The sequence below is a fragment of the Dendropsophus ebraccatus genome, chromosome 3 (genome assembly GCF_027789765.1).
Source record: "Dendropsophus ebraccatus isolate aDenEbr1 chromosome 3, aDenEbr1.pat, whole genome shotgun sequence".
Taxonomy (NCBI): Eukaryota; Metazoa; Chordata; class Amphibia; order Anura; family Hylidae; genus Dendropsophus; species Dendropsophus ebraccatus.
This window is the reverse complement of record NC_091456.1, coordinates 151,516,132-151,543,757: the sequence shown is the minus strand read 5'-3', so window position 1 is coordinate 151,543,757 and position 27,626 is coordinate 151,516,132. Positions and strand designations below refer to the sequence as shown.

The 27,626-nt window shown below is 40.4% G+C and overlaps 1 protein-coding gene across 3 annotated transcripts in view; it reads left to right on the top strand.

Annotated features, from left to right (window-relative positions):
- Positions 1-27,626, top strand: part of SKIC3 (SKI3 subunit of superkiller complex) — an 84,054-nt gene that overhangs the window by 40,815 nt on the left and 15,613 nt on the right. For all 3 annotated transcript variants that reach the window (XM_069962935.1, XM_069962937.1, XM_069962936.1), the window contains exons 24-38: positions 835-903; positions 1,338-1,412; positions 3,221-3,362; positions 3,520-3,613; positions 5,824-5,901; positions 7,885-8,009; positions 9,127-9,250; positions 11,705-11,926; positions 14,476-14,548; positions 17,147-17,200; positions 17,284-17,395; positions 19,701-19,829; positions 23,406-23,530; positions 24,561-24,719; positions 27,120-27,272. In XM_069962935.1, the coding sequence (XP_069819036.1) occupies positions 835-903; positions 1,338-1,412; positions 3,221-3,362; positions 3,520-3,613; positions 5,824-5,901; positions 7,885-8,009; positions 9,127-9,250; positions 11,705-11,926; positions 14,476-14,548; positions 17,147-17,200; positions 17,284-17,395; positions 19,701-19,829; positions 23,406-23,530; positions 24,561-24,719; positions 27,120-27,272 (1,734 nt within the window). The remainder of the gene's footprint in view (positions 1-834; positions 904-1,337; positions 1,413-3,220; positions 3,363-3,519; positions 3,614-5,823; positions 5,902-7,884; positions 8,010-9,126; positions 9,251-11,704; positions 11,927-14,475; positions 14,549-17,146; positions 17,201-17,283; positions 17,396-19,700; positions 19,830-23,405; positions 23,531-24,560; positions 24,720-27,119; positions 27,273-27,626) is intronic.

The following is a 27,626-nucleotide window of genomic DNA, read 5'->3' as shown; positions in this document are numbered from 1 at the left end:
TTCATAGAAAATAAATGGAGCAGGTGCCCCACAATAGGGGATAGCTTTTGGAGCTGAGAATACCTCACTATAGAGGTACTTCAGAGAATCAGCTGGTCCTAGAAAGTTACACAGATTTTTAAATTAGTTCTATTTAATAAACTCCAGCCTTCCAGTACTTATCAGCTGCTGTATGCAGTGGCATATTCTATCCAGTCTTACACAGTGCTCTCTGCTGCCACCTCTGATCAGGTCAGGAACTGTCCAGGGCAGTAGCAAATCCTCAAAGAAAGCCTAGATGGCAAAGTTTGGCAGCAGAGAGCAGACTGGAAAGAAGACACTACTTCCTGTAGGGCATACAGCATCTAATAAGTGCTGAGAAGCCTGAGTTGTTGTTTTTTTTTACAGTCATTTACACATCTGAATAACTTTCGAGCACTTGTTTTTTATGGATTTAAAATATATCAACTGTCCTTAGAATAGGCCGTAAATGGGGTGGGGGACACTACAAGAAAGAAATCCTGCGGGAAGAAGATTCCTGTAACTGTGGTTGTGAGATTAGTATTTGGATACCTGGCACTTAGTTGGACAGGAAACGCTATTCTAATATTAAAAGAAACCTACTGTAAGTAAGGACGCTTTACTGATTCAGATATGAATATTGTACCTGTCTTGTGTACATATCGATATTGGTGTCATTTTCTGGAAGATAGAGATTGCTGTTTCTATGTGTTACTAATAAATACAATGTATCTGCATTTTATACTTTACATTGCCAGCTACTTTGGAATATGTATGAGCGGCTGTCTGAATATCACTTCTATAAAACATGTTATTTGCACTTCTATTTTACAGCTTAGCCATCAAGCTTTCAAAGTAGCCCAGTCTCTTGATCCGTCGTATGTGAGATGCTGGATTGGTCAGGTGAGAGTATAACAAACGTGTACAGGGTGTCTTGGCTTTATAGTAAAACTGGTAATAAACCTGCTACAACATGTTGCATAGTCCATAATTGTATTCACAATTCTACATGCTTCCTAGCTGAAACGTCCAGCCATTGTGTTATGGCTAAATGTCTACAGAGAGATTGCTGGTGAATCACATTCTGAACGCTTCTGTATCATGCTTGTCTGATGTAGGAAAAAGTCCTACTATATTATAGAAGCTAGGAGGAGCCATGTCTAACAATAGCCTGACAGCTGTATGCTGTGAGAACCAGCAGTGAATGCTGTATTATAAGAAAAGTGAATTACAGTGTTACTTAACGTGAGCCGTGATGTATGATCACTGTACATTTCATTGACCGTATGGTTGGATAATCCATTCTCTGATCATACACGTATCTGTTATTCCCTTAGGCACTGATTGCAGAAACTGTAGGAAGCTATGAAACTATGGATCTCTTTAGGCATACCACTGAGCTTAGCATGCACGTAAGTTTATTGGTCAACTCCGCCAACATTTGCCTGGAATACCAATTTAACTTTGTTGATGCAGTATAAGGAACACTGTTATTGGCCTGAATAGAATACATTATTGGTGTGTGACATCATATCCATCAAAAAAACCCATCACTTGTCTATCTCAGAAATCCTGTGTGTACCCTGGTATCTCCATCATGGATTTATATTCTAATACTATGGATTTTTCTGCAGTTTTGGATACATATTTGAGGGTAATCTGTATTTTGATGGGCAGGCCATGGGATAACATGTCAGTAAGGGTCCTTTTACACTGCGTGACAAAATGAACAGCCAGGCTACATGGAAACCGACAGCACAGGTATGTATATATCCGTGCTGTCAGTTTCTAGATCACAACACAGTGATATCTGATGCCTGGCAGAGTGACAGCATGCTGCTCTCCAGCTCTCCCATCCTGCTCTGTACATTTTTAGGCTGCCTCCTCTGGCTGTCAATCATTCTGGAGGAGGCAGTGGCCTGAAGATACAGTGGCAATGGATCGGCCATTTTCCTGCTCCTTGCTTGTTGTTGTCACTTTTACATATATATCCAGCTTTAACTCCAGAAATTCTCCAGTTGAGTGCCGCATAGATAAGGCAGAGAGGTTATTACCACTTCTGTCTTTCTCATGGTGAAGACTTAGATCAGCTGTAACATGTAAGGACCATGGCTGTAGTTTCCCCTTTGGGACCAGTAAATAATGTAAAAACCAAGAAATAGTTTTATTTTAAAGTCTTATTAAAGGTGGTTGGGGGCAGAAGGAAGGAGTAACAAGTGCCAGAGCAGATTACACACAACGTTTGTTTGTAGTTTAATACCATGGGCATTTTGGATAGCATAGGGGCTGTGTACATAATATAATATTTTTTTTTTTTTTTTTTTTTTTTTTATTAGGTTATTTTTAATTCTTTATTTCTTTTCATTTATAATATATAAAAAGATGAACATACAAAACTTTGCCATACATTCCATTGGTCAACATGACCTTCTGGCTCAAGAAAAAACAACATTCCCTGTTAAATACTTAACAATTCCATCCCCAGAAGCTCATGCCCACTCATAACCCTCCCTCCCTCCCTCCCCCGCCCAACCCATACCCTTACCCCGGCCAGGAAAGAAGGAAAATAGAAAAATGAGAGAAAAAAAAAAAAAAAAAGGGGGAAAGGGCAGGGAAGGGGGAAAGGGAAAAGGAAAAAGGAAAGGGGGGGGCCTTACCATACTTCCCACTTCTTCACCAGTTTTACATTTTTCTTCAACACTTCAAACCTCTTAGCTCTATTAACTAAGTTTAACCATTCATCTCTAGTAGGTTTTTTATCACTAATCCAATTCTTGAGGATAGCCAGCCTGGCCAGAAACAGCACAGAGCTAATCAAGCTACTGTGCTCTCCCAAGCCATCCGCATCCCCAAGGACTCCCAACGAGATTGAGATATTCCCTTCGAGAATCCCCCTATTATTTAACTCTCCATTGACCTCTGACCAGAATTCCCCTATGTCTGGGCATGTCCATAACAGATGTAACAGCCCTGCACCTTCCATCCTGCACTTACAACAGCAAGAGTTATCCCTAATACCAATCCTTTCCATAAAAACCGGAGTGTAATGTAATATTTTAATAATAATATAATATTTTAATAGAGACTCTTTGCTACCCTCATTGTTATTTGAAATGCATTACAGGTATACAGTAATACAATAGTTGGAAAGTGCACAAGTCTAGTGTTCCTGGATTTCTGAAAAGGATATTGATTTCTTGTTTTTCTTGTTCTTTCCTAGACTGAGGGAGCAAAAGGATATGCTCACTGGGTCTGTTTGACCCTTCTGGATAAAAGCAATAGGAACACTGAGCTTTACCGCTATAACATTGTTCAGATGAACGCTATCACCGCAGCTCATGTAGCATTAAACAAGTACTCAGGTAACTTATCCCAGCAATGTCACTCCAGTTCATTGTATTTTATATAACAGTTAATTTCCAGTTAGAGGTGGAGCGTGCAGAAATGGTGGGAATATAATATTACTAACAAGGTAACAGAAGTGTTTTCTTACATATTTTATATGTGTCCTCCCAATAGAGCGAATACAAAGTGATTCAACAGCATTTGGGATGTTGGGATATTTAAATGAACATCTGAAATTAAAGAGACAAGCAAAGGATGCGTATGAAAGGTAATGTAACTGTGATAACAATACATTTATATATAATGTATGAGAAATACTCTGCTTAGTGGGCAGAGAATCAATGGCAAATTCATTAAGGGCCATTTCCATGTGGACATTTGTGACATTAGGGCCCCACACCTATCTTGCAATTGTGGGCCCCCTGAACTCCTTCAGTTGGGAAGACAAGAACAGCCAAAAAAAAAAAAAAAAAGTTTTCACAAGAAACCCTGTTCCATAAATCCACACAATAGTTACAGATTTTTACTACTGATTTTCTGCCAGCAAAACCAGATGGAAAATCCACAGAATATCTGCCCCATGTGACCCTTCCTCATATACAGTATGTTCTTGCTACTTTTTCTTAAAGGGTCTTTTCCACCAGAAACATGCATGACGTATTCAGTGAATGGCTGATGAGTGATGATGTGCATCCAACAATCACATGAATGGAGGTCCTATGTTCTCTGTTTGCATTGCTGCTGCTTCTTTTAAAGGAGAAGTCCGCTGAAAATTTTTATGAAAGTATTGTATTGCCCCCCAAAAGTTATACAAATCACTAATATACACTTATTACGGGAAATGCTTATAAATTCCTTTTTTTCCCTGCACTTACTACTGCATCAAGGCTTCACTTCCTGGATAACATGGTGATGTCACGACCCGACTCCCAGAGCTGTGTGGGCTATGGCTTTGGCAGAGATAGCGAAGAGCTGTATCCAGCTATTCCTATCATTTCCATGGCAGTGAATGTAGCGGCAGGATACGGGTCCTTGTTATTGGCTGTGTCCCAGAGGTGGGCCGCCCAGTGATCAGACACTGATCAGACATCAGCCATACTAAGCATACTATTCTTATTCATTTTTAAAGCGCCTTTTATTCTAGATTGAAGTATATATAATATGGGGTTGAACAACATGAATAACGTAAAAGACAGACTGGTACACAAGGAGAGCCTGTGCGGGCTTACAATCTGCTGGGCATAGGGCATGAGTGTTATTGGGGGGGAAACCCCTATAATATACTCTCTTAGGCTGGGTTCACACACAGTATATTTCAGGCAGTATTTGGTCCTCATGTCAGGTCCTCATTGCAACCAAAACCAGGAGTGGATTGAAAACACAGAAAGGATCTGTTCACACAATGTTGAAATTGAGTGGATGGCCGCCATTTAATGGCAAATATTTGCTGTTATTTTAAAACAACGGCTGTTATATTGAAATAATGGCAGTTATTTACTGTTATATGGCGGCCATCCACTCAATTTCACCATTGTGTGGACAGAGCCTTTCTGTGTTTTCAATCCACTCCTGGTTTTGGTTGCTATGAGGACCAAATATTGCCTGAAATATACTGTGTGTGAACCCAGCCTTACAGTATATTCACTTATAATGACACTGTACAAGGATCAGATATAAAGTTTGAGGTTGATATGAACTTTTCAGGTTCCCTCTTCTGTAGCAGGAAAACTAGTGACCTAATACGGGTGAGGAGATTGCATCCCATAAGGCTACTACTTCCATAGAGTATGAATTCATTTTCAGAACATCTTACAACTTCCTAATAGGTCACATAGTACCAAACTATCCTGTGGATTAGGTCTTTTCCTAGATGCCAGTGAACAAACCCTGACTTCCAAACATAAGTTTTTAGTTTCTAGGTGATGAGTGTAAAGTTTCACCTTTCTATCTTTACACAACATCTAGCATATGCTTGGGAAATGTCAGAGAATGTCACTGGTGGCTTGAATGAAAGGCCCAGCGGGGTTCTTCCTTCAGCTTCTCACTGGTAGATCTTTGGATCTCGTAACCTATTGACGGGTTTTCTTGTGAATGCAGTCCCATTTGTTTCAAAGTAATGAATAACATGTAAGAGAATAAATTAAGGTGAACTTTTGCCTTAACATTTAACTTGAGAAATCAAAATAAAGGCTAGGTTTACGTGCTATACACTCTGTTCACATTTCGCTAGAGATTTCTGTTAGGAGTCTCTCTCACAGATTCCATTATTTTAAAGGGAAAAATAGCCCCACATGCCACAATATTTATTCAGTCAAAAGACAAATGTAACAGATCCATTTTAAGTCAGTAAGGCCTGTTAGACATAAAAAGAAGCTACAATGCTCATGTCTGTGTTTCTAGTCTTGTCTGCATTTCTAAGATGTAATGTCACTTTACCTATTTTTTATATGTTCATATTTCTGCATTTTATTTTCCAAGGGCCGTGTCGATCCTTCGAGATATAGGAGACAAAGATGGCTATATTCTTGCACTTCGACATTATGGACGGTCACTTTGGTAAAATATTTTTTATTTTGATTTTAAAGTACTATAGACAGACAATTCCTAAAAACAATACTGAAGATTCAGTACTAGAACTCGAAGTGTGATATAACCATAAGATATAAAATGTAACAAATGATAAAATTGCTGTATATCTCTAGTAGCTCAGAGGTGTATATGAGCTTACACTTGCCTTCTATAGTCTTGTAAAAATGTTGCAGAGGCTCTCTGTAGGGCGTCACTGTTACTGCTCCCCTGTAGCAGTAAGAAGGGCAGTGGGAGGAGGTATCTTGTCCAGCCAATTGCTGCAGAGAATGTTGCAGGGACTCTCTGTAGGGCGTCACTGTTACTGCTCCCCTGTAGCAGTAAGGGCAGTGGGAGGAGGCATCTTGTCTAGCCAATTGCTGCAGAGAATGTTGCAGGGACTCTGTAGGGCGTCAGTGTTACTGCTCCCCTGGAGCCAGGGCTGTGGAGTCAGAGTTGTAGCTAGTTTTGGCTGGAGTCGGAGCTAGCTTTGGCTGGAGTCGGAGTCGGAGTTGGAGTCGGACAAAAATGTACCGACTCAGACTCCAGCTTTAAAAAAATCTTTAAAAAATGTAGAATTGAATTTTGATATGAATTTTACAAGTTTTGATCATGAATAAATATTATAAGCAACATTCTGATAGGACACTGGCCCTATGACATAAGGGTGGTCATGGAAAAGTTGTCGGTCACTATTTGGCAGTTTGTTTCTGAGCTGGAAGAGTCCATTGTGTGGGGGGAGATCTGTGCTGTTCTCTTCCTGGATGCTGTTTGACTGTATATGAGCAGCAGTGTAATATGAAGATATCCTGTGTAATATAGAGGAGGATTGTGTGTTTTTCTTCAGTGTTCTATGTCTGCAGCTGTGTATATGTGTGTGCGTGCTATGGCTGCAGTAGGCTGTGTGTGTACTATGACTACAGCAGGCTGTGTGTGTGTGTGTGTGTGTATGCTATGGCTGCAGCAGGCTGTGTGTGTGTGTGTGTGTGTGTGTGTGTGCTATGGCGGCAGTAGGCAGTAGTCGAAGTCGGGAGTCGGAGTCGGTCCTGATAAAATTCAGGAGTCGGAGTTGGAGTCGGAGCTGCGGCTTACTGATTCCACAGCCCTGCCTGTAGCTGTCAGGGCAGGCAGTGGGAGGAGACGTCTTGTCCAGCCAATTGCTGCAGAGAATGTTGCAGGGACTCTCTGTGGGGCATCAGTGTTACTGCTCCCCTGTAGCAGTAAGGGCAGTAGGAGGAGGCGCCTTGTCCAGCCAATTGCTGTTTTATCTTTTTAGCTATTTGGGCAATTTATCAGCCTTTTGCATTTGGGTCACTTTTTCAGATGGCTCTGAGCTTCAAGAAAAGCCATAGCCCCAAAAAAGGCTTTTTGCAAATGGGACTTTTCTTTGGGATATTTACATCCCAAAATAAGGACATATTTTTACATGTGAAGGGCCCAAAAGAAGTACATTTTTAAAGCCTAAAAAAGCTTTTTGATTGGGATTTTTTTAGTTGGTTTTCTCTATATTTACTTTTTTTTTACTGTGATAAAACGCAGATGGCTTTATTTTATTTTATTTAGTTGTTTTTTTTTTTTAACCAAAGCAAGGTTTTCCAACAGGACATTGCAAAGCTTCATTGCATTGCCCTCTTCCCATAGTGCATCTCAGTGCTTTCTCTTTCCCATTCAAGCATCACCTATGCACCTGGCCGTCTACATGGTACAGTAAATGTAAATCATCAGACCAGGGCACCTTCTTCCACTGCTTTAAGGTCCAGTCCTGAAACTCACATGTCTGTTGTAGGCACTTTGGGTTGACCTGGGTCATCATGGCCCTCTGACCTGTCTGTGGCTATTCAGTTCCAACTGTGCTACAGCAGCTCTTCTCTTCAATGGTTAATGATAATTGTCAGTCAAAGATACAGACAAAATGATCAAATTAAAAGTGTCTGTAGTATTTACTCTTGTCTTTTGTCTTGTCCCTTTTCTCAGTGCTGTAGGTCAGTATGATGAAGCCATCAAAGCCTATATGTCTACACCTCTAACAGAGCTTGATGACCTCAATGGGCTGGCTCTTGCATATTTCAAGAAAGGCCTTTTGCAAGAAAGCTTGAAAGGTAACTTTTGCATAATTTCTTTTCATCAAAGCATGACCGATGGTCTGTGTTATCAGCTGTGCTTGGAGTGGAAATAAAGAATTTTTAAAGTTTTTTTTTTTTGTTTGCAGAAATCAATAGTACAGGCAATTTTAAGAAACTTTTACTCAAGGTTAAAAAAAAAAAAAAAGGCTACAGAAGCATATACCATTGCTTTCTTGTCTTCTCCAGTTCTAAAATCACCAAAAACTGATTTCTTTTGTTTATCTGTAGTCTTTTCCTCTAACAAGTCAGGAATTATTACATCCTGCTTGAGCAGTTGCTCAGTACTACAAGTCCCAGACTGTTACTCAGCTCTTTATCACCACCCTTCCATTCCGTCCCTGTTAATAACCTCCCACAGCACTTCTGCACGTTTTTCGTCCAGAGCTCTTGCAGATTGTTGTATAACACAGCAGGATGATGTGCACCTGCTGTATTTATTCCCTGTCTACTTCACTATCTGTGGCATTGTTTAGCACAATGCAGCATGCTTTAAAAAAAAAAAAAAAAAGTATTTTTTCCTAAAAGTTCCAATAAGCATGTCTGTGTATATGTTAGGGAGAGGGTGATGTAAGCTGTAGGGGCTGTCCAGAGTTAATACTAGGCCTGTCATATCAGAAACAGCCTGACAGATCTCACTGAGAACAGAGCATTGCAGAAGAGATTTTTTTTTAAATAAAGATATGAAGAAAAAGGTTTTGTTTTATAATAAGTAGAAAGCAAGATAAAAGGGCAAGTAAAGTAAATATTAAAATATTCTCTACATTTTTTTCATTTATTGAAACAGACATTATTGTGACCATATAATAGGTTAATTCTGTTGTTGCTTTTAGAGCTGTTTTGTGTTCATTATGAAGATACATAGAGACGTCCTGTGTGTCTATAGCAAAGGACCTATTCATTAAAGGTTGATCAATGTCAGAGGGGGAATATAAGTACTGCACATTGTTCTGTGTTTTCCAAAACAGCCTCTTGTGAACAAGCCTCCTTTGTACATCTTTTTTAAGCCATTGTCTGTGCTATCTTTAGTTCCCTTACTTTGGTTGTCCATTAATTATAAGCACAAAAGCCTTATGTTTTTTTATTGTATTATTAGTTTACAAGACAGCTTTATCTGTTGCCAAGACAGAGCAGGAAAAAGCTCACATCCTTACTGCCATGGCAATAATCGAGTACAGCCAGGGTGACGTTGAATCCTCCAAAACCCTCTTGTTTAAATGGTAAGTGGTCTTACACCTAATGTTGTTTGTGTCGGTTTGTTTTTTGTTTTTTGGTAATTGTTTGCCCAAAAGTTATAACAAATCAGCCTGTTGTTTAGATGTATGCTACTGTGTAAACATAAGTAATAATAAGACATCCATGGGCTTCTGGTGTTAAAAGTAAACTGTGTAGTATGATTTTGTTTACCTCTATATAAGAAAGTGCAGCAGACTTTGCTTTCTTATAAAATTGAAGAAAGAAATCACTAGTGGCACCATCCAGATGACCCAGTATGAACAGTTCATAGGTCGTTCACAAACATTATGAACAGTTTATGGAGTGCACACACACAGTATAAGCAGTTTATATGGTGCACACACAGTATGAGCAGTTGATATGGTGCACACACAGTATGAGCAGTTTATATGGTGCACACACAGTATGAGCAGTTTATATGGTGCACACACAGTATGAACAGTTTATGGTGCACACACAGTATAAGCCATTTATATGCTGCATGCATACAGTATGACCAATTATGGTGCATACACACAGTATGAGCAGTTTATAGAGTGCACACACAGTATGAGCAGTTTGTAGAGTGCAAAGGAAGAGCCTGTGGAGCCTCCTCAAAGAGTCTTGAAACACAGGACTAGCCAGATATCCCTCCGGGAAGTACCCAGCCAAGGGGTGGCTCTTGTAAGGAAACCACCAAAACCACCATGTTAAGTGGCCCTATAAGTCAATGTAATGACAAGGGAAAAACAGGCTAGTCCTTTGTTCCGAGACTTTTTGATGAGGCTCCACAGGCTCTTCTTTTGCATATTTATGTTTCCCAGGGGGCAATGCACCTAGGACTTCACTGCTTTGAGCGCTTTCACTAGCAGCAGGTAGTGTTGTCGTTTGGCTAGTCTCCCTGAGATCTGCGATCTGTTTCTCTTGCAGTTTGTAGAGTGCACACACATAGTATGAGTAGTTTGTTTAGTGCCCAGTGGCTTTACCTGTTGGACAGTGGCTTACACTGGCGCTTTTTTGGATATATTTATCTGTTTGCCAGCACTTTAGTATAGGATGCAATGTACTCCATGATGGTCATAGAAAAGTATAGAGCCTGATTTAACAATGGTATTTCCATATTTTAAAATCACATTTTTGCCATTTGAAGCTAGTAAAGTTGTGTCAGCTCACCTCTCAAATGTGATTTCGGTACAAATGTTGTATAGGGGGTGCACAGATCCCGGCTTGCCACCCCATGTTTCGGACAAAGATTATGGAAAGAAGGTGTATATGCAGCACTCCAAACAAAAAATTCTTAAAACCTTGAAACTTAAACCATATCAAGTTAAAAGCTCCACTCGGGAGCACACAGCAAGATGACGTGTTTCGCTCTTGTGCACTTAATCATGTCACGATTAAGCATGCATGCACAAAACGCATCGTCTTGCTATGTTTTAAGAATTTTTTTCATTTGGAGTGCTGGATCTACACCTTCTTTCCTTCATCCTTATTTTTAATCCTTACCGTTTTTAAAGTGTACAGTACTTGTCGTTTGGAAAAACTTTTGACATGTCAAAAGTTTTGATCAGTCCAGGCTGCAGTGTTTGGACCTGTACCGATCATGAGAAAAGAGTTTGGCCCCACAGACTTACATTAGGAGACCGATCCATCACGTGACACAGAGCCTGGAGAGGACGGTGCCTAACGTGGTCTTCTCCCGGCTTGTTCTCACAATCGGTGCAGGTCTGAACACATGTTTTCCAAATGACAGGGACACTTTAAGCATTTCTCAGCAGTTGACCAGTCTGCATAAAATACCTAATAGTATATAACAGCCAAATGTGTTGAACTGAGTAACATACATCCCATGTCCTAGTCCTACTTTTATTAGGGTTTATACAAACGAACACTGGGCTTAGTTCATAAAAAATATATATAATTTTTATTATGTATACATTGGTACCAAATACATATTATCTCATTCAAGTAAAATTTAAAAATGACCACAAAAAGTTAATTAAAAAACATTACATAAAAAACTGGTGTCAGCAGATATAAATCATCATGGAAGGTGCAGCTATGATATCTTTTGTTTTAGCACTCTACCTCAATATGCTGCACAGAGGTATATATATATATCTGGGAGCTAAAGAGTCTCCTAATATCCCATATGCTTACATACAAATTACAAGGGGTCTAAAATCAGCTACTATTATCCTCTAGTTCTATTGCACTCACCCATGCTGCCAGAACACCAGAAAGAGCCGTCCCTACGTACGTTTCGTTATCTTCCTCAGGGAACTGCCCCCTTCTATTCCCTACCCCCTTATATATGTCTAAGTCCCAATTAACTTACCCGCATTTCCGGGGTTGCGGCGCACCGAGCCGGAAGCGGAGGCCGCGTCACATCCAGGGTTTGTCTAGTTTATTATAATTTCTCATGTTTTATATGTTGTTTGTTTGTTCTGTTTTTACAGCTCTGTATTAAAGGAACCCAGCATTGAAAGCTTGCACGCTCTGTGTGCTTTGGGTCTGGCTAAACGTGATGTTACTCTGGCAACAGCTGCTCTTAATGAGCTTCTCAAGCATGTTAAAATTAATCATAATGTCTATGAGAGGTGCCTTATTACATTGGCCATATACGCTTTACAAGGAAGGAATGTTGCTGTACAGAGACAGGCCTGTAAAGCTGTTCACAGGTTAGTGTTCTGCGCTGTGTTGCGTCAATGTCCACTATAACAGAAGCCACTGCATGCTGTTGTCCAACTCTGATTAAAATTAATTTCTTATTGGTAATAGGATACGCATTTGACTCCAGTCTTTGCTAGCTAATTTATAAATGGTTGTATTACCATTACTACGAAATCCCGACGAAAAACCCTTTGCAGATTCCTCAGCTTGCACCCGCTCGTGGACTCTGGCAGCCACACGCATTTCCGCCCGTGCCATAGACTCCATTCTATGCACAGGTAGATTCCGCCGTCCGTCCAAAGAATGAACAGGTTCATTCTTTGCACAGGCGGCTTAATCTGTCTGTAAGAGGGTGCGAGGTTCGGAATCCGCAACGGGTTTTCCATCGGAATTCCGTAGTGTGCACATACCCTTACAATAGCCTCATATTGCTGATGACCCTGATATTTCTGTTTTAGTAAATATTCTGGATCATCAATTTTTTATAACTCTCCTTATCTTGTTTTTTTGCTATTCCTCCTAAAACTTTATGAATAAGTTGCCAACTCGGTGTTATATTCCCCTTTTCAAATTGGGGTGTCCCTACAGCATGACCATGTCAGCACTGATTGGACAATAGACTCCATTCTATGGTCAGGCAGATTCCACCATCCGCCCAAAGAATAAACCTGTCCATTATTTGGGTAGACGGCGTAATCCATCCGACCATAGAATGGAGTTTATGGCATGGGCGGAGATGCGGGGCAAGCTGCTTAATTCGCGGCAGGTGATCCGTCCGAATTACTCAGTGTGTAAATACCCTTAGGCTTGGTTCACACTGCGTTTTCAGCATCCGTTTAACGGATCCGTTTTTTTTAACGGTCAAAAAAGTAGTGTCAACAGTACTTTATTGTGCTTAAAAAAAAACGCATCCGTTTGGATCCGTTTTTTTATAATGGAAGTCAATGGAAAAAGGGATGCACACAAATGCATCCGTTTTTTGCAATCAGTTTTTTGCAAAAAACTGATCCGTTAAACGGATGCTGAAAATGCAGTGTGAACCTAGCCTTAGAGAGTGACTTACATTTACAGATATATTTTTCACTATCCACCACCGTGAAGAAATCTCCTCCTCATAAATGAACTACTGATAATCATATGCATATTACAGAGGATAACCCAATATACCTGTATCAAAGAAAGCTTGACTGTCCCTCCTGATGTGGCCCAAAAAGGCTCAATCACACCCCCAATATGCCAATTTAAAGGGTTACTTTCTTGTTTTTGACATATTACACTGACATTTTAAATGTTTTGATCATTAGGAATCTAGATGTTCAAATTTCCACCCATTACTAGATAGAGGAAGGAGGAGTGTTCTAAAATAAGTCTATGGACCCTCTTCAGTTGGGGTCTGGACACCTAGAACCTGACCAATCAAATCTTTTGTCATGTCTTTTTTTTTTTTTTATTGACAGTAACACTTTAAGGCTGGGTTCACACTACGTATATTTCAGTCAGTATTATGGTCCTCATATTGCAACCAAAACCAGGAATAGATTAAAAAACACAGAAAGGATCTGTTCATACAATGTTGAAATTGAGTGGATGGCCGCCATTTAATGGCAAATATTTGCTGTTATTTTAGAACAACGGCTGTTATATTGAAATAATGGCCGTTATTTACTGTTATATGGCGGCCATCCACTCAATCTCAACATTGTGTGGACAGATCCTTTCTGTGTTTTTAATCCACTCCTGGTTTTGGTTGCAATATGAGGACCACAATACTGACTGAAATATAAGTAGTGTGAACCCAGCCTAAAAGATAAATTTGTAGGAGGAATAGAAGAGAAACAGCACTAGCAAGTGTTCTAAAAATACTATTATTAGACCAAACATTGTCTATTAGTGACTAACTTGGTCTGCTAAACAGCCACATACATGTTATAGCATCAAACTGTGTATATTGTATTTGCAAAGGTGAAAAAGAGCAATGTTAAAATCCAAGATATTACCATATATATTATGACTTACTGCCTCGCCTAGATATTAACAGGAAATGAATTCAGTTCCTTCATGTAATAAGTGACTGCACTGCCCTCCAGTCTCGTAGGAAGATTATGCTTTTTATTTTTCTCATGGAATAACACTATATTATATTATTACTGTTTGTGTTACATTTTATTAAAGGGGTAGTGCGGCGCTAAAAAATTATTCACAGAAGTAACACACATTACAAAGTTATACAACTTTGTAACGTATGTTATGTCTGTGAATAGCCCCCTTCCCCGTGTCCCACCACCCCCACCCATGTACCCGGAAGTGTGGTGCATTATACATTACCTGATCCGTGTCGAGGGCCGTCCGCCATTTTGTGCCAAACGTCATCTTCAGTTGTATAACTTTGTAATGTGTGTTATTCTGTGAATAATTCTTTACGTCGCACTACCCCTTTAATATTCTTCTGTATTTATCTCCAGTCCTGCTTTCTTTAGAGAACATGAAATAGCCTTGTGCAAGTCTCGGGCCGTCCATGTAATCTACATTCTTTTGTTTCTTGGTTTCTTTCATGTAGCCATCCGGGGAATCCTGCATTGTGGACTCTCTTATCAAGGATTGTGCCTCAGTATTCTCCCAGAAACGCCAGGGTAAGGGGAACATTATCAGCTTCTTTTCAATAACTTGTAAAAGCTACAGTGCGCTTCTCAGCTGAATTTGCATTATAATGGAGCTGTCCTGTATGCCACATAAAATAATAGCTGTAGAGCATCTTTCCTGTAAGCTTCCTAATGGAATATAGTGATGACTGGACAAGACCATTCCCCTTATCGAGGGATGTGTCAGATTATTAAGGTACTTGGCTTAGTGTAATAGTGCACATTAATATTTATTTCATCCATCATTAATATGGATTTAATGTATTTTATGATTTATAAGAAAGCAATCACACTTTCCATGTGCTAATGTGCTGTGAAACAGACTTTGGAACTCCTGGCATCGTCATTCAAAAATGATGCTGTGAACTCTAAAACGATTTAATCTTCACGCTACTGTACTGACACAGCGGTTCGTAGCTTATCGTATATGCATGGACCGTAATTTCAGAATGTGTGAATGCCCAAAGAGTTGTAGAAAAGTATATACATTTTGCCTAGAATAAAGGAGAGCTGTGGGCAGAACATTTTTTTTCTAATATACCTAAGAAGGGGGTGAGTGAAAACAAAAGGTCCACTTACCTTCCCGGCTCCAGCTTTGACAGCCACAGTCCACTGCTTCAGTCCCCAGTGTGCCGCCTCTTCCTGGTGGTGAGAAGGGACCTGATGTGGCAGGCCTGTTCAACCATTTAGTGGCTGTAGCAGTGTCCCACCTCTGCAGTTGACGGGCTGACCAGCCCTGCCACATCACGTTACAGGCCCCTTCTCACCACCAGGAAGCTTTTGTGGACTGGAGCTGTGGACTGCAGGCGTCAGCGCTGGAGCCAGGGAGGTAAGTGTTTTTGTTTTCACCCACTCTTTCACCGGGTTCAAAAGTGCTGGAGTTCTCCTTTAATGAGTTAAAAAATAAAGGCCTTTTGCGTAGGGCAAATATTGACCAAATAAGTTGATCTTACCCTGTGTAATAGGCCCAGCCTTCAGGTGATGAATGAGTAGACACTTGCTCATCGGTTTAAAGCATCCTTTAACCAGGTTAAAAACAACAAGGTATGCCATAAAATGAATAACGGAACCACCACAATATTATTTAAGGGGGGAATTTGGGTCATAAAATGTGATTCCGCAACTTTTTTGGGTGGGTTTCTTGTTTACGTAATGCACTTTACAGTACAACTGGCATTTTTCCTTTATTCTATAGGTCAGTCTGAACACAGCAATATACATGTTTACTCGTTTTTCTTACGTTTTACAATTTTTACTAGCAGTAAAACTTTTTTGCAAATAGGTGTATTTAAAATGGCCCTATTGTGACTCTTACAGCACTTTTATTTTTTCACCTATGGGGTCATATGGGGTGTCATTTCTTGCACCATGATCTCTAGTTTTTAGTAGTTACTTTGTTTTCTAGATCAGACGTATTGATTGCTTTTTGTTAATTCCTTGCGTTTTTTTTACTGCTTTTTATTCACGGTGTTCTATTTTAACATATCAGACTATGCACGCTACGGTATATTATATGTTAATTAACTTTATTATTTTTATGTGTTTTATGTATAAAATGCGAAGGGGGGGTGATTTTCACTTTTATTAGGGGAGGGGCTTTGGGGCATTTAGTAAAACTTTTATTAATTTTTTTTTTTACACTTTTTAAAGAGGACCTGTCACCCCCGTGTCGGGGTGACAGGCTCCCGACCCCCTATACTCACCTGATCCCGCCGGGTCCCGCTTCCTGATCCGGTCGGGTCACGGAGATATGAGCGCCCGAAGCCCGGCGCGCGCTCACAGGAGAGTCCGATGCCCATAGAGAATGACGGAGCATCGGACTCCCCATTCATTCTCTGTGAGCGTCGGACTCTCCTGTGAGCGCGCGCGCCGGGCTTCGAGCGCTCATATCTCTATGACCCGACCGGATCAGGAAGTGGGACCCGGCGGGATCAGGTGAGTATAGGGGGCTGTAACGGGGGGTCAGGAGCCTGTCACCCCGGCACGGGGGGTGACAGGTCTCCTTTAAGTTCCCTTAGGGGACTTTTACAATGATACATTAAACCAGTAACACTGATCACTGTTATGCCATAGCATAGCAGGGATTAGTTTTATCTGTGATCTTTTGATACAGCCTGCCTATGGCAGACTAAATCAGAGGATGGAAGATCAGACTGCACGGAGTTATGGAGCCAGTCAGGCCATGCGATCGGGACCTCCGCAGACACGCTGTGGGGGTCCAGATCGGTAAGTGACCGGAGATGCTCCGGTCACTTACACTTAAACGGAAGATAGCAGCCGGTCCTCACCCGCTATTGGGGCATGCTCAGCTTGTGAGCCCGGGACCGCGCCAGGGCATACATTTATGCCCTTCTGCATTAAAGCCCAGGCAGTAGGGGCGTAAATGTACGCCCACGGTTGTTAAGGTGTTAAGGACTTTTTGTATACACTGTACCAATGTATGGTCCATTGCACATAAAAATTTAAGAAGAAAGCAGAGGGTTGTCATTATATTGTAACTGAAGTGTTTACATTGCGGCATTCTGTTCTTTTTTTCAATATAATTGTACAGCTTAGTTTCTTCCTGATGATATCTGTATTTATGCATAGGGAGGAGCAGCGGCCGGCATTGTTGCACACTCACTTAACCTGAGTGAAGCAAAGGTAAGGCCTGATGATTGGAAATTAGTAAAATATTTCCTGATAAAACAAGCAGATATAACTTCCCTTCCTGTTTATCCCCTTAGACATCTCTGTTGTACACAGCGATGAATGAATTAGCCGCTGGGTGTTTAGCATCTGAAGACACAAAGCAGAACGCTCTGAAAACAATGCAAAGAGCAGCACATTTCTTTCCAGGTATATAAAATCTGTAATATGTTCATGTGTCTTTAAAAAAAAACATAGGGGCAGATTTATCAAACATGGTGTAAAGTGAAACCGGCTCAGTTGCCTCTAGCAACCAATCAGAACCAACCTTTCATTTCCCAAAGAGTCTGTGAGGAATGAAAGGTGGAATCTGATTGGTTGCTAGGGGCAGCTGAGCCAGTTCTACTTTACACCATGTTTGCGAAATCTCCCCCTTATTGTTTTTTTTATGTTAACCATGTTTTTTAAGAAATGTTTTTGAATTTTCGTCTTGCTGTTGTGTTTTAATATAATCCTGAAGTTTTGCAATTTTTGTTTTGGTCACTAAGCCTAATAATAAGCTAACTCCTCTTGTTCTGTAGAGAAAACTGTTCAGCTGTTTCCTTCTTAACATCACAGGCAATAACACAGAATCCACCATTCACAATAGGTGATGACCAGAGCTCCCCTCCCTGCACAACGGCCCCTATACAGATCAAAGCATGCCTAGAAAATTATCCTTTAGAAGTCAATGACCCATTTCCATTTCCAGTTGTTTCCAAGGACCATGTGGCTACTGTAAAGCATATTTTTAATGCTGTGAACTGGCGGAATATCAGAGGCTTGGGCACCATGGCCGCCCTGATTTTATTGATATTCTATTTTTACTGCTTCTGGGGTAATACTTTACACCCTCTGTGCTTTGAAACAACCACTTGCTCCTCTATCGACCCCCCCCCCCCCAATGAATACTGAGTCATGATTATGACGGTACACTGGCGTCTAGCATATCAGTAAAACCATCATTACATAAAAACAGCACACTAGAGCGCCATAGTAAAGGTTCCATGTACCTGTTAGGATCTATGATATAGGGGTTTTCTGCAAATTGTACATTGATGGCCAGTCATTATTAATATTATTATATATTTTTTTTTTATAAAGCGCCCTTAATTCCAGAGTGCTATACAAGCGATAGGGGTAACAAGCAATACAAGATCAAAACACATTACATGAAGGCAAATGGCAGACTGGTACATGAGGGAAGAGCACCCTGCCCGCGAGGGCTTACAATCAGTCATCAGGATAGGCCATCAATGTCTCATCAATGGAGAGTCAACTCCTGGCACTGGCATATACACAGTAATTGGGGACAGAAGCAGAATGTTCTTTTCATTGTATAGAGGTTGTTAAAGGTTACTGCACCTCAGCTCCCATTGAAGTTAATGGAAATAGACGCTCATATGGCTACCTCTCCATTTATTCTGTACATGGGCTCATCAGCCCGCCACCTTGATATGTATAATGAGAGATCCAGGAAGACCCTTTTATGATTTCTATGATGGGACTGGCATCTTTCATACATTAATAACATATCCAGCGGACAGCACATAAACGTCTTTAAGGGTAGCTTTACATGTACAGCATCCGCAGCAGATTTGATGCTGTGCTCAGTTTTTTAGATCACATTTGCTGCGGATCCGCACGATCAAACCCACTGCAATATGGTACCCTTAGGGTAGTTTCACACGTACCGTATCGCAGCAGATTTGATGGTGCGGATCCGCAGCAGATTTGATCTAAATGACTGAACACAGCATCAAATCTACTGCAGATCTGCTGCGGCTACTGTACGTGTGAAGCTACCTTTAAGGATATTTCTACCCATATTCTTCTATTGAGGTATATTGATAGATGGATATAGGATGGGACATATTTTGACACGTTACTAGAGTGCCCTCTTGTGTACTCTTCAGGGGAAGCACATCAGCCGTGCAGTACATGAAACACAACTTGTCATTTCTAGAAACAAAAATGGCCTTATAATTCTACACATCTAGAGGTTCTATTACATATATTTGAAAGCTCCTTTAAAGTACCCCAGCTGCTACACCAGAGTAGACCCTTTCAATTCTCATCATAGAGCTGAGGGGAGATTTAGTAAAGGTAAAGATTTTCTGGGCTTTCCAGAAGTCCAATACAGATACATACTAGCAATATGATACAAGCATCCCGTCCTGCATAGTTGGTCACAGAAGCATTGCAGAGATGAGAGGGGCAGATGGGAATACCCCTTTTAAGGGTAAATATCAAGGCTTCCCTTAGATTCTGCATTCCAGTCCAACCAGCAGCGAACTGATTGCATCCTGGAAAATCCTCATCAGGGGTGCATGACAGTAATATCACATAAAACTAACATGTTCAGAATATTATTTTTCCAATGTTACCAATTCTGAGAAGTGTAATCCAGTGTGTACTATGTATGTATTTCAGGTCCACGTTTATACTTAAAATTTTTTTTTTTCTTTTTTGTTAGATAATCCTGCAGTATGGGCTGGAATAATGGCTGCCTGTCAAGGGGAAACAACTGCATCCAATATTACTAAGAAACCTGCTAAAGGCCCTGAGCGTGATATCATGTTTGTGGCATCTGTAAAGTCCAAAAGTAAGTACTCACTGCTGCAGGTCCATCAAGCCGGCCATTTATAACTATATTGGGGATCAGAATAAATCTGGGAACATGAACCCAACATCAAGCAGCTTCCATATACAATTCCTGACCAGTTTTAATGTGTCCCCAATTTTTTATTGGCCTTGTTGATATTGAAAAATGAGTATCTGTCATAAAAAAAAAAAAAAAAAAATCACATGTCGATCAGTAGCTGGGAGAAGTCCACAGTGCATTTTCTCTCAGCGCTGTGTTTTATGACCTGGATGGCCGCAAAATTTAAATCTCTCGGGCCATCCAGGTCGGACAGAGTTGGCAGAGGAGCGCACAGCAGCTTAGACTTCACCTGGCTCATTCTCCTGACCGTTTGTGGTCTGAACTGTCATTTTGACATTTCTCAGTGACATCTCAAAAGTTTTTTCTAATGACAGGTACGTTTTAAAGTATATAAAATATCCTCATGCATGGCACCAGTAGGGTCCCGGCAGTCAGACCACCTCATATCATCATCTGTTCTGAGAATGAGTGAGTTATTAGTGTTGTCGGTCAGAAAATTCCTGTGACCTTTAAGTCAGACGATATATAAGAAGATATAGGCTCATTCATGTGTCGGATTTGGATGCGGCATTCCACCTCTAAATCTGAGTCTAAAATTGGGGCAGTCTGTGTCCAATGCATGTTAATGGGATTTATAAATTTGTGTTAATTTTCAAAAATAAGTCAGAAATAAGTAACATTGTACTTATTGCTGCGGATTCTTCCTAAGAAAGTCAAGGACTGACCTTATTCAAGGACCACAACTGCAAGAGCAATCGTAAAGTATACATATTCATTCAAAAGCTGGAGAACCACAGGTTGAAAGCTATATAAATGATGCTATAAAGTAGCACAAATAACAGAAATCTCTATAATACCTACCAGAAGCCGCCAATTGTATTATTTTTTCCATGAGTGTATTATTATACATTTCCCAACCACTTTATTCATGCATCTGCTGACAATATTGATAAATCTCCCCCACTATAAGTAAATATATTCAGCAGTTGTTCACTTCCCATCACTTCACATAGTCATACTTCATCAACCTACATAGTAAAAGCAGTTGTCTCTAAGGGAAAAAAGGCAGTGATGGCATTAATGTTAATTCTGCTTAGTAAAAGCAAGCATTACTGTCTTTCACAGCTATAATTGTATGGTAATTCTCAGTTCTCCTGGATTCAGCAGCGTTTACTTGAAAGCTATAACCACTGTGTCAGTCATACTGATATCGGGTAAAATGGATCACTAGAAAACAAATGTCAGAATTTTATATAATTCTAGTATGAAGGCTTGTCACAAGTTACACTGGTACTGACGGCATAGAATATTAAATGCTGATGGTCTATAATATTATGTGCACCCTCACTGCTGTATGCTGGACTACTAGCTAATAGACTGGTTTAACTAGATTTCTAGTTTGATGATTTGATGACCACTTATATCACAAGTGAAGCCAAAGGAAAGTGGATGTTAAAGCATTACTCCCATTGAGAAGTGACAAGTGTGTTGCCAGCTCACCGCTCCGTTAGGTTGCGTTCCGCATTATCCACATCTTGCTGTGGCTTAGTGGCAAAATTCCTAGAAGAAGAACAGATCACTGATGTGAATGTAAACCAAATCTTGAACTTTATTTACATGGACCCACAATATCAATCAGGACATCATCAGGCGACTTCCAGACTATAGCACCAGCGTGTTTCTAGTGACTACACACGCTTAGTCATGGCTAGTGGACTACTGTTGTGACCATGTTTATATAGCCCAACCTCACCAGGAACTCGTTGACGCAATGAAGGGTTAATAAGTTTATGGAGCTTTATTCCTGCAATGAGATTGATTGCCAAACTGAGGAGTAAAACACACTTCGGTACTCTTCTCCTGGCTATACCTAGACATCCGTGCTAGGTATAGCCAGTCCCTGATAGATTACAACTTTTGGCATGTTCATAACATGACAGCAACACTTTAATTTTTGAGGAAGCTCTATACTTTTTATTTTGTAGAATAGGTCTACCAGCTGTTATTTTATGTGCAGCTGTAAATGCCCTGTCTATTGCTTTAAAATCAAGGTCATTGTGTGTTAAAGGAGAAGTCTGGCAAAAATGTTTTATAAAGTATTGTATTGCCCCCTAAAAGTTATACAAATCACCAATATACACTTATTACGGGAAATGCACATAAAGTGCTTTTTTCCCTGCTCTTACTACTGCATCAAGGCTTCACTTCCTGGGTAACATAGTGATGTCACGACTAGAGATGAGCGGAATTTTCGGACTTTCAGTCCGAAAGCCGCTCACTCCATTACTATGCCTGCGATCCCAGAGCGTAGTTGCGCTCCCGGGAATCTGCGGGCAGGATCTTCCAGGGAATTCAAGATACATTCCCTGCATTTCCAGGTATGTATCTTGAATTCCCTGGAAGATCCTGCCCGCAGATTCCCGGGAGCGCAACTATGCACCCGGGATCGCAGGCATAGTAATGGAGCGAAGATGCCGTCTGACCAAAAGTCCGACAGTTCGCTCTTCTCTAGTCACGACCCAACTCCCAGAGCTGTGCGGGCTGTGGCTACTGAAGAGGATAATGGCAGGGGGACACTGAGGGACACAGGGCACTGGAGGGACACTGAGCATCCCCCTGCCATCATCCTCTCCAGCAGCCACGGCCTGCTTCTAAGTTTCCTAATGGTCTTACATGGTAGCAGCAGGCAGTGAGAATGTTATTATTTAACGTAAATGTCATTATGTAAGTGTTGTTTAAACTTTTTTATATTATTAAACAGCAGTCAATTGAACGATGGGCCCATAGGTAAGTGCTGATCAGCAAGATCGGCACTCGTTTGCGGTGCCTTTACACGGCACACAAGTAGTCATGCAGCCGGCCCACACAAACTATTCTTATCGTTCGTGCGGCCATGGAAACTGGCAGCATAGAAATGCGTACATCTGTGCTGTCAGTTTCCAGCTCACACAAGCAGTGCATACCTTCTGCGCTGCTGTGTGATTTGGCATCTCACTTTCCGGCTCTCCTGTCTTGTTGTCTCTTCAGGCTCATACAGCAGGACTGGAGAACAGGATGCTGGATCACACAGCAGTGCACTAGGTATGTATACACTGCTTGTGTGATATGGAAACTGGCTGCAAGGATATATGTATATCCATGCTGTCAGTTTCCCTTTGCTATTCGCCACGCACGCATCTCCTGTTTACACAGGGAGATGTGCGGCCAATAAATTTGGTTTCCTCTATGTCAGCAAAAATATAATTGAAGAATGTCTGCATTACACAATGTGTATAAAAAATTGCTGTAATCAGTTTCTCTGTCACTAGTTTCTGCTGCCCTCAGTTTATTAAATACATTTATAGTAAATAAGTGGTGGTCATTGACAGATTATTGTGGTAGATAGTGAGCTCCATTCTGATTTATTCCTTATCTTTTGACTGATTTCTGTCATTTACTTCTAGTCTGTGTTTTGTTATTCTGTGCGTCATTATTCAGTTCTACAAAATATATTATATGTGTATTTTATATCTACAGTTGAAAGTGCAAGTAAACTTCCTACTAGTTATGCTCAGTCCCTGGAGAGCTGGTCATTGTATCAGGCTATCTCATCACTAAAGGATCAGAACAAGTTTACCGAGGCTGAAGCTCTTTGCACCAAGGTAATATTGTAGATTGTATACATTGCTTAAATGTGCAGTGTTACGTGTGTATGTATATAAAGTGTCCCTATTATTAAAAAAAAAACAACACAAAAAAACTTCTGCCTTGTTAGACAGACATGTCACGGTCTGGGTGCTCAGGCCCAATCTGATCGCTAGATAGACAAAGTAGAAATGTGTGGGTAAGTGGTTCTTTCCCCGCTCGCTGCTTTTTCCGTTTTTCTGCAGAAGACTGGCTTCACTGTAAGTCTGTGGCACCCATATCCTGCAACTGAGAGCTGGCGAGTTTAGCATTGTGTTTCTTCCAGATCGATTAGTGGAAGTCTAAACACCCAGGCCCCGATAAGTTAAAACTTTTGACATGTCTGTGTAACATGTGAAAAAATTTTTTTAAATTAAAGTGACAGAGGTATTATAATTATATATAGTTGTGTATCAGCAAAATGCTAAATGTTGCTGCTAGAAAGATCTGTTTTTCTAAATTATGCATTAAATATTGCTCTTATCTACTATATAGTTTCCTCAAGCATAATTTAGAAAATATTTGGGGGAGCAACCCATATCATCGTCTGGAGCAGTACTTCCACAGATCCATTTTTCATGCATGCATATTGCCTTGAATTGCACCAGGCCATTAAAATATATAAAATTGAGGTCTCATATGAAGTTAGGATCTGGAGCAATATAGCAAAGAGAGACTTGTGTAAAAAAATTGTGACTGTCGCACCATAAGAAGGAAACTTGGAAGGTCTAGGTTATATGGCCAATATACAAACAACTAAATTTTCATCTATATATATATATATATACTGTTTATGTATATATTCAATGGATCTTTTCCTTGTATTCTTGCTTGTAGCTTTTAATGTTGTTAACATCTTTTATTTAAATCTGGGCTATAAATAATATATCATCTGCTAACACTATAACTGACTGGATAGTGGATAGTAGAGATGGACAGCAGTATTTCATTATGTAAAATGTATGTGTTTTCTTCATCCGTTTAACTATTGAATTTTTAATGTTTCAGGGATTACAAACCTGCCCCGACCAAGCACCCTTATTTCTGCTGCTAAGACAAATTCAGTTTAGACAGCTGCTGCAGTCGCAGGCTTCATTATCAGAGCCAGTACTGGAGGAGCTGAAGAAGACTGTGATGTCTAACCCTAACTCACAGACTGCCTGGCATGTAAGTCTCATCAGGTCCCACACTGTGCCCAGCTGGCTGCAGCCCCTACCGTGTTTCTCTGAAAATAGGACCTACCTCGAAAATAATTCTTTTTGGAGCAGGCTTGAAATAATAATATTTTTTGTTTACATAGCACCAACAGTTTCTACAGCACTTTACAATTCTGGGACATATATATATATATATATATATATATATATACCCCTAAAATAAACCTTAGTTACAGTCAGCTGACCAGATCCTTGACACTGGGTGGCTGAGCGTCAGCCAATCAGTGCCAGTCATGTTATGCTCTGCCCCCACCTGCTCAACACAAGCTGCAGGGGAGACTGGAGGGGTAAGATGTACGGTAAGGAACATTGAATATGGGAGGACACAGGGTTCAGAGGGGGGATGTATACAGTATGGAGGACCAACTACAAAGGGGGAGGGAGGTATGCAGTATAGGAGGCCTTACTGCAGAGTAGGGATGTATACAGTATGGGGGAACAACTGTAAAGAGGGGAGGTAGGTATATAGTAAGGAGGCCTAACTACAGGGACACTTACATTATAGGCACCTAACAACAGTGGGACATACAGTATTGTGGCTAACAACCATATAGAGTGGGGCTACGGTTTACAGTGTATCCTGAAAATAAGCCCTAGCCCTTTTTACAGAATAAAAAAAATAACATAAGACCCCATCCTATTTTTGGAGGAACAAGAGATTACAGTATGAAATGTTGTAGTAGCTATACAAGTTAGATAAATGTGGGTGACCAGTCATTTTACAGATGCAACATTACATATATTAGTCCATACTGACCTTTTTATCATTCAAACTGGCCGAACATGATCAATGATATCTGGCAAAGGACAAGCGATCTTTGAGCAAGGTTCAGAGAAAGAGCGTTCGTAGATTACTGAAGATTGAAAAGTTCAGACAAGGTCAGACTAGGACAACCAGTTAAATTTATATTTAAATTCCACCCGAAAATAAATCTCTTTGGTTGAAATTGGAAATGTCAAAAGTTCTTTAAAGTGACAGGGACACTTAGAACAGTACTCCACATTAGCTTTAGCAATGCCATATTCTTAGATCAGTGCTTCTCAAACTGATGTGCCCCCTAGTTGTTGGTAATTTGTAGATTATTATGTACATTATTACTAACACCAACCATTATCCAAAGTAACCACCATGTGCTACATACTATTGACTTGGAGACATAATCTGCATCTAATCCATGCCACTGATCACTTCTAGTGAAAGTGCTGCTTTCATACACTTATATGTGGCTCTCAGCCTAGGTTTCTGTATTATGAAAAGTTAGAGTTCTATGCTTGCTGTCAGTGAATGTAGGCATATGTACCTGTCTTTGTGTCACAGTTCTGTATATTGGAAATGTGCGTGTTAGCTCTGCCACATCATGCGCATGTTAGCTCTGCTACACCATCAGCTAGTATAGAATCCATACTGGGGTGATGTGATGGATGAGAACGCAAATGGACCAATCAGGGAGATGCATGATGGGAAATGTAGTTTCCTCGCTGGTGCCATCTTGGATATAGATAGTCTTTTTAAAAAATTAGTAACTCAGGAATGGCAGCAGCTAGAAAGACATGAAATGGCTCAAAATGCTCAGGGGGGCTTGGTGAGTAAGACGAGCTAGCATTTCATTTTTTAGCTCTTAGGAGGATAACTCCTTTAAAATAGGTTGAACTGTCACAATCCCGCTGCTTACCCTATATAATGTAAGGGAACAGAAAGATTTATGTATGCCCTTTCTCATCACCTTTTTGTCTTCTAGTTTCAATACTACAATCATAGGTAATTTGTGAAAGAAAATTTTATTTAGTCTGTGATAGAAAAACTTTGCTTTCAATGATTCACTTTGCTGCCCACACTGCTTTTGCACAGCTGTCGTATAAAGGAAACCTTTATTTCTTTCGCAATCCAATGAACAACATCATAAATCACTACTATTGTATTATAAGTAAAATAAAGCTGTGACTCAGGTTGTATTATAGAAGAAATAGTTGCTTAGTCTGACAAGTGTACTTGAGTTTGAAATTGTACACATTTTTAGAATTGCCTATTAAAGTATCCCTGTCATTTACCAAAACTTCTGACATAGACTTATAATGGAGCCCATTCAGTGCGAACACAGTGAGTAGGGGAGTGAATCGCAATGTGGCATGCTTCTCCCCACTCATTCTATGGATGGGGATCTGAGCACCCAGGCCCTAACCAACCTATCAAAGCTTTTGTTAAATGAAATTTTAGCAAAGACAGACCAATGAAATGTGAGTTCAGAGAGTTGGTTATGTGCCGGGTGTCGTCCTTCTGGTGACCTCTTCTAGTTTATTGGTAACATTATGTGTACTAGTAGTAGTAACAATGCCCTTTGTTTTATTTCAGTGGTTAGCTAATGTCTACCAGTCCCAGGGAATGATGATAGATGCAGAGATGTGTTACAGGAAGGGTTTACAGCTGGCATCCCAACAAGGAAACTGGAATGGAAAACTCTCAAGTTTGCTGCGTTTAGCCCTTCTTGCACTTAAAGTTTGTATGGTACGTATGCGACACACACTGTTTTTCTATATTTATTTTGTCCTTTGTTGGATTTGACCATAATGCTGCATGAAAACAATGCTAACCATTTACGATCCATGATTACTCTATGGTATGCATCAATGTAGTGTTTGTATTATTGTGTTTCAAGAAAGGTTGGAGCAAAACTCTAACTCACTTTATATAGTAGTTTAGTACACCAATAGAGATGAGCGAACCGGGTTCAAGTCGATCCGAACCCGAACCTTCGGCATTTGATTAGCGGTGGCTGCTGAAGTTAGATAAAGCCCTAAGGCTATGTGGAAAACATGGATATAGTCATTGGCTGTATGCATGTTTTCCAGACAACCTTAG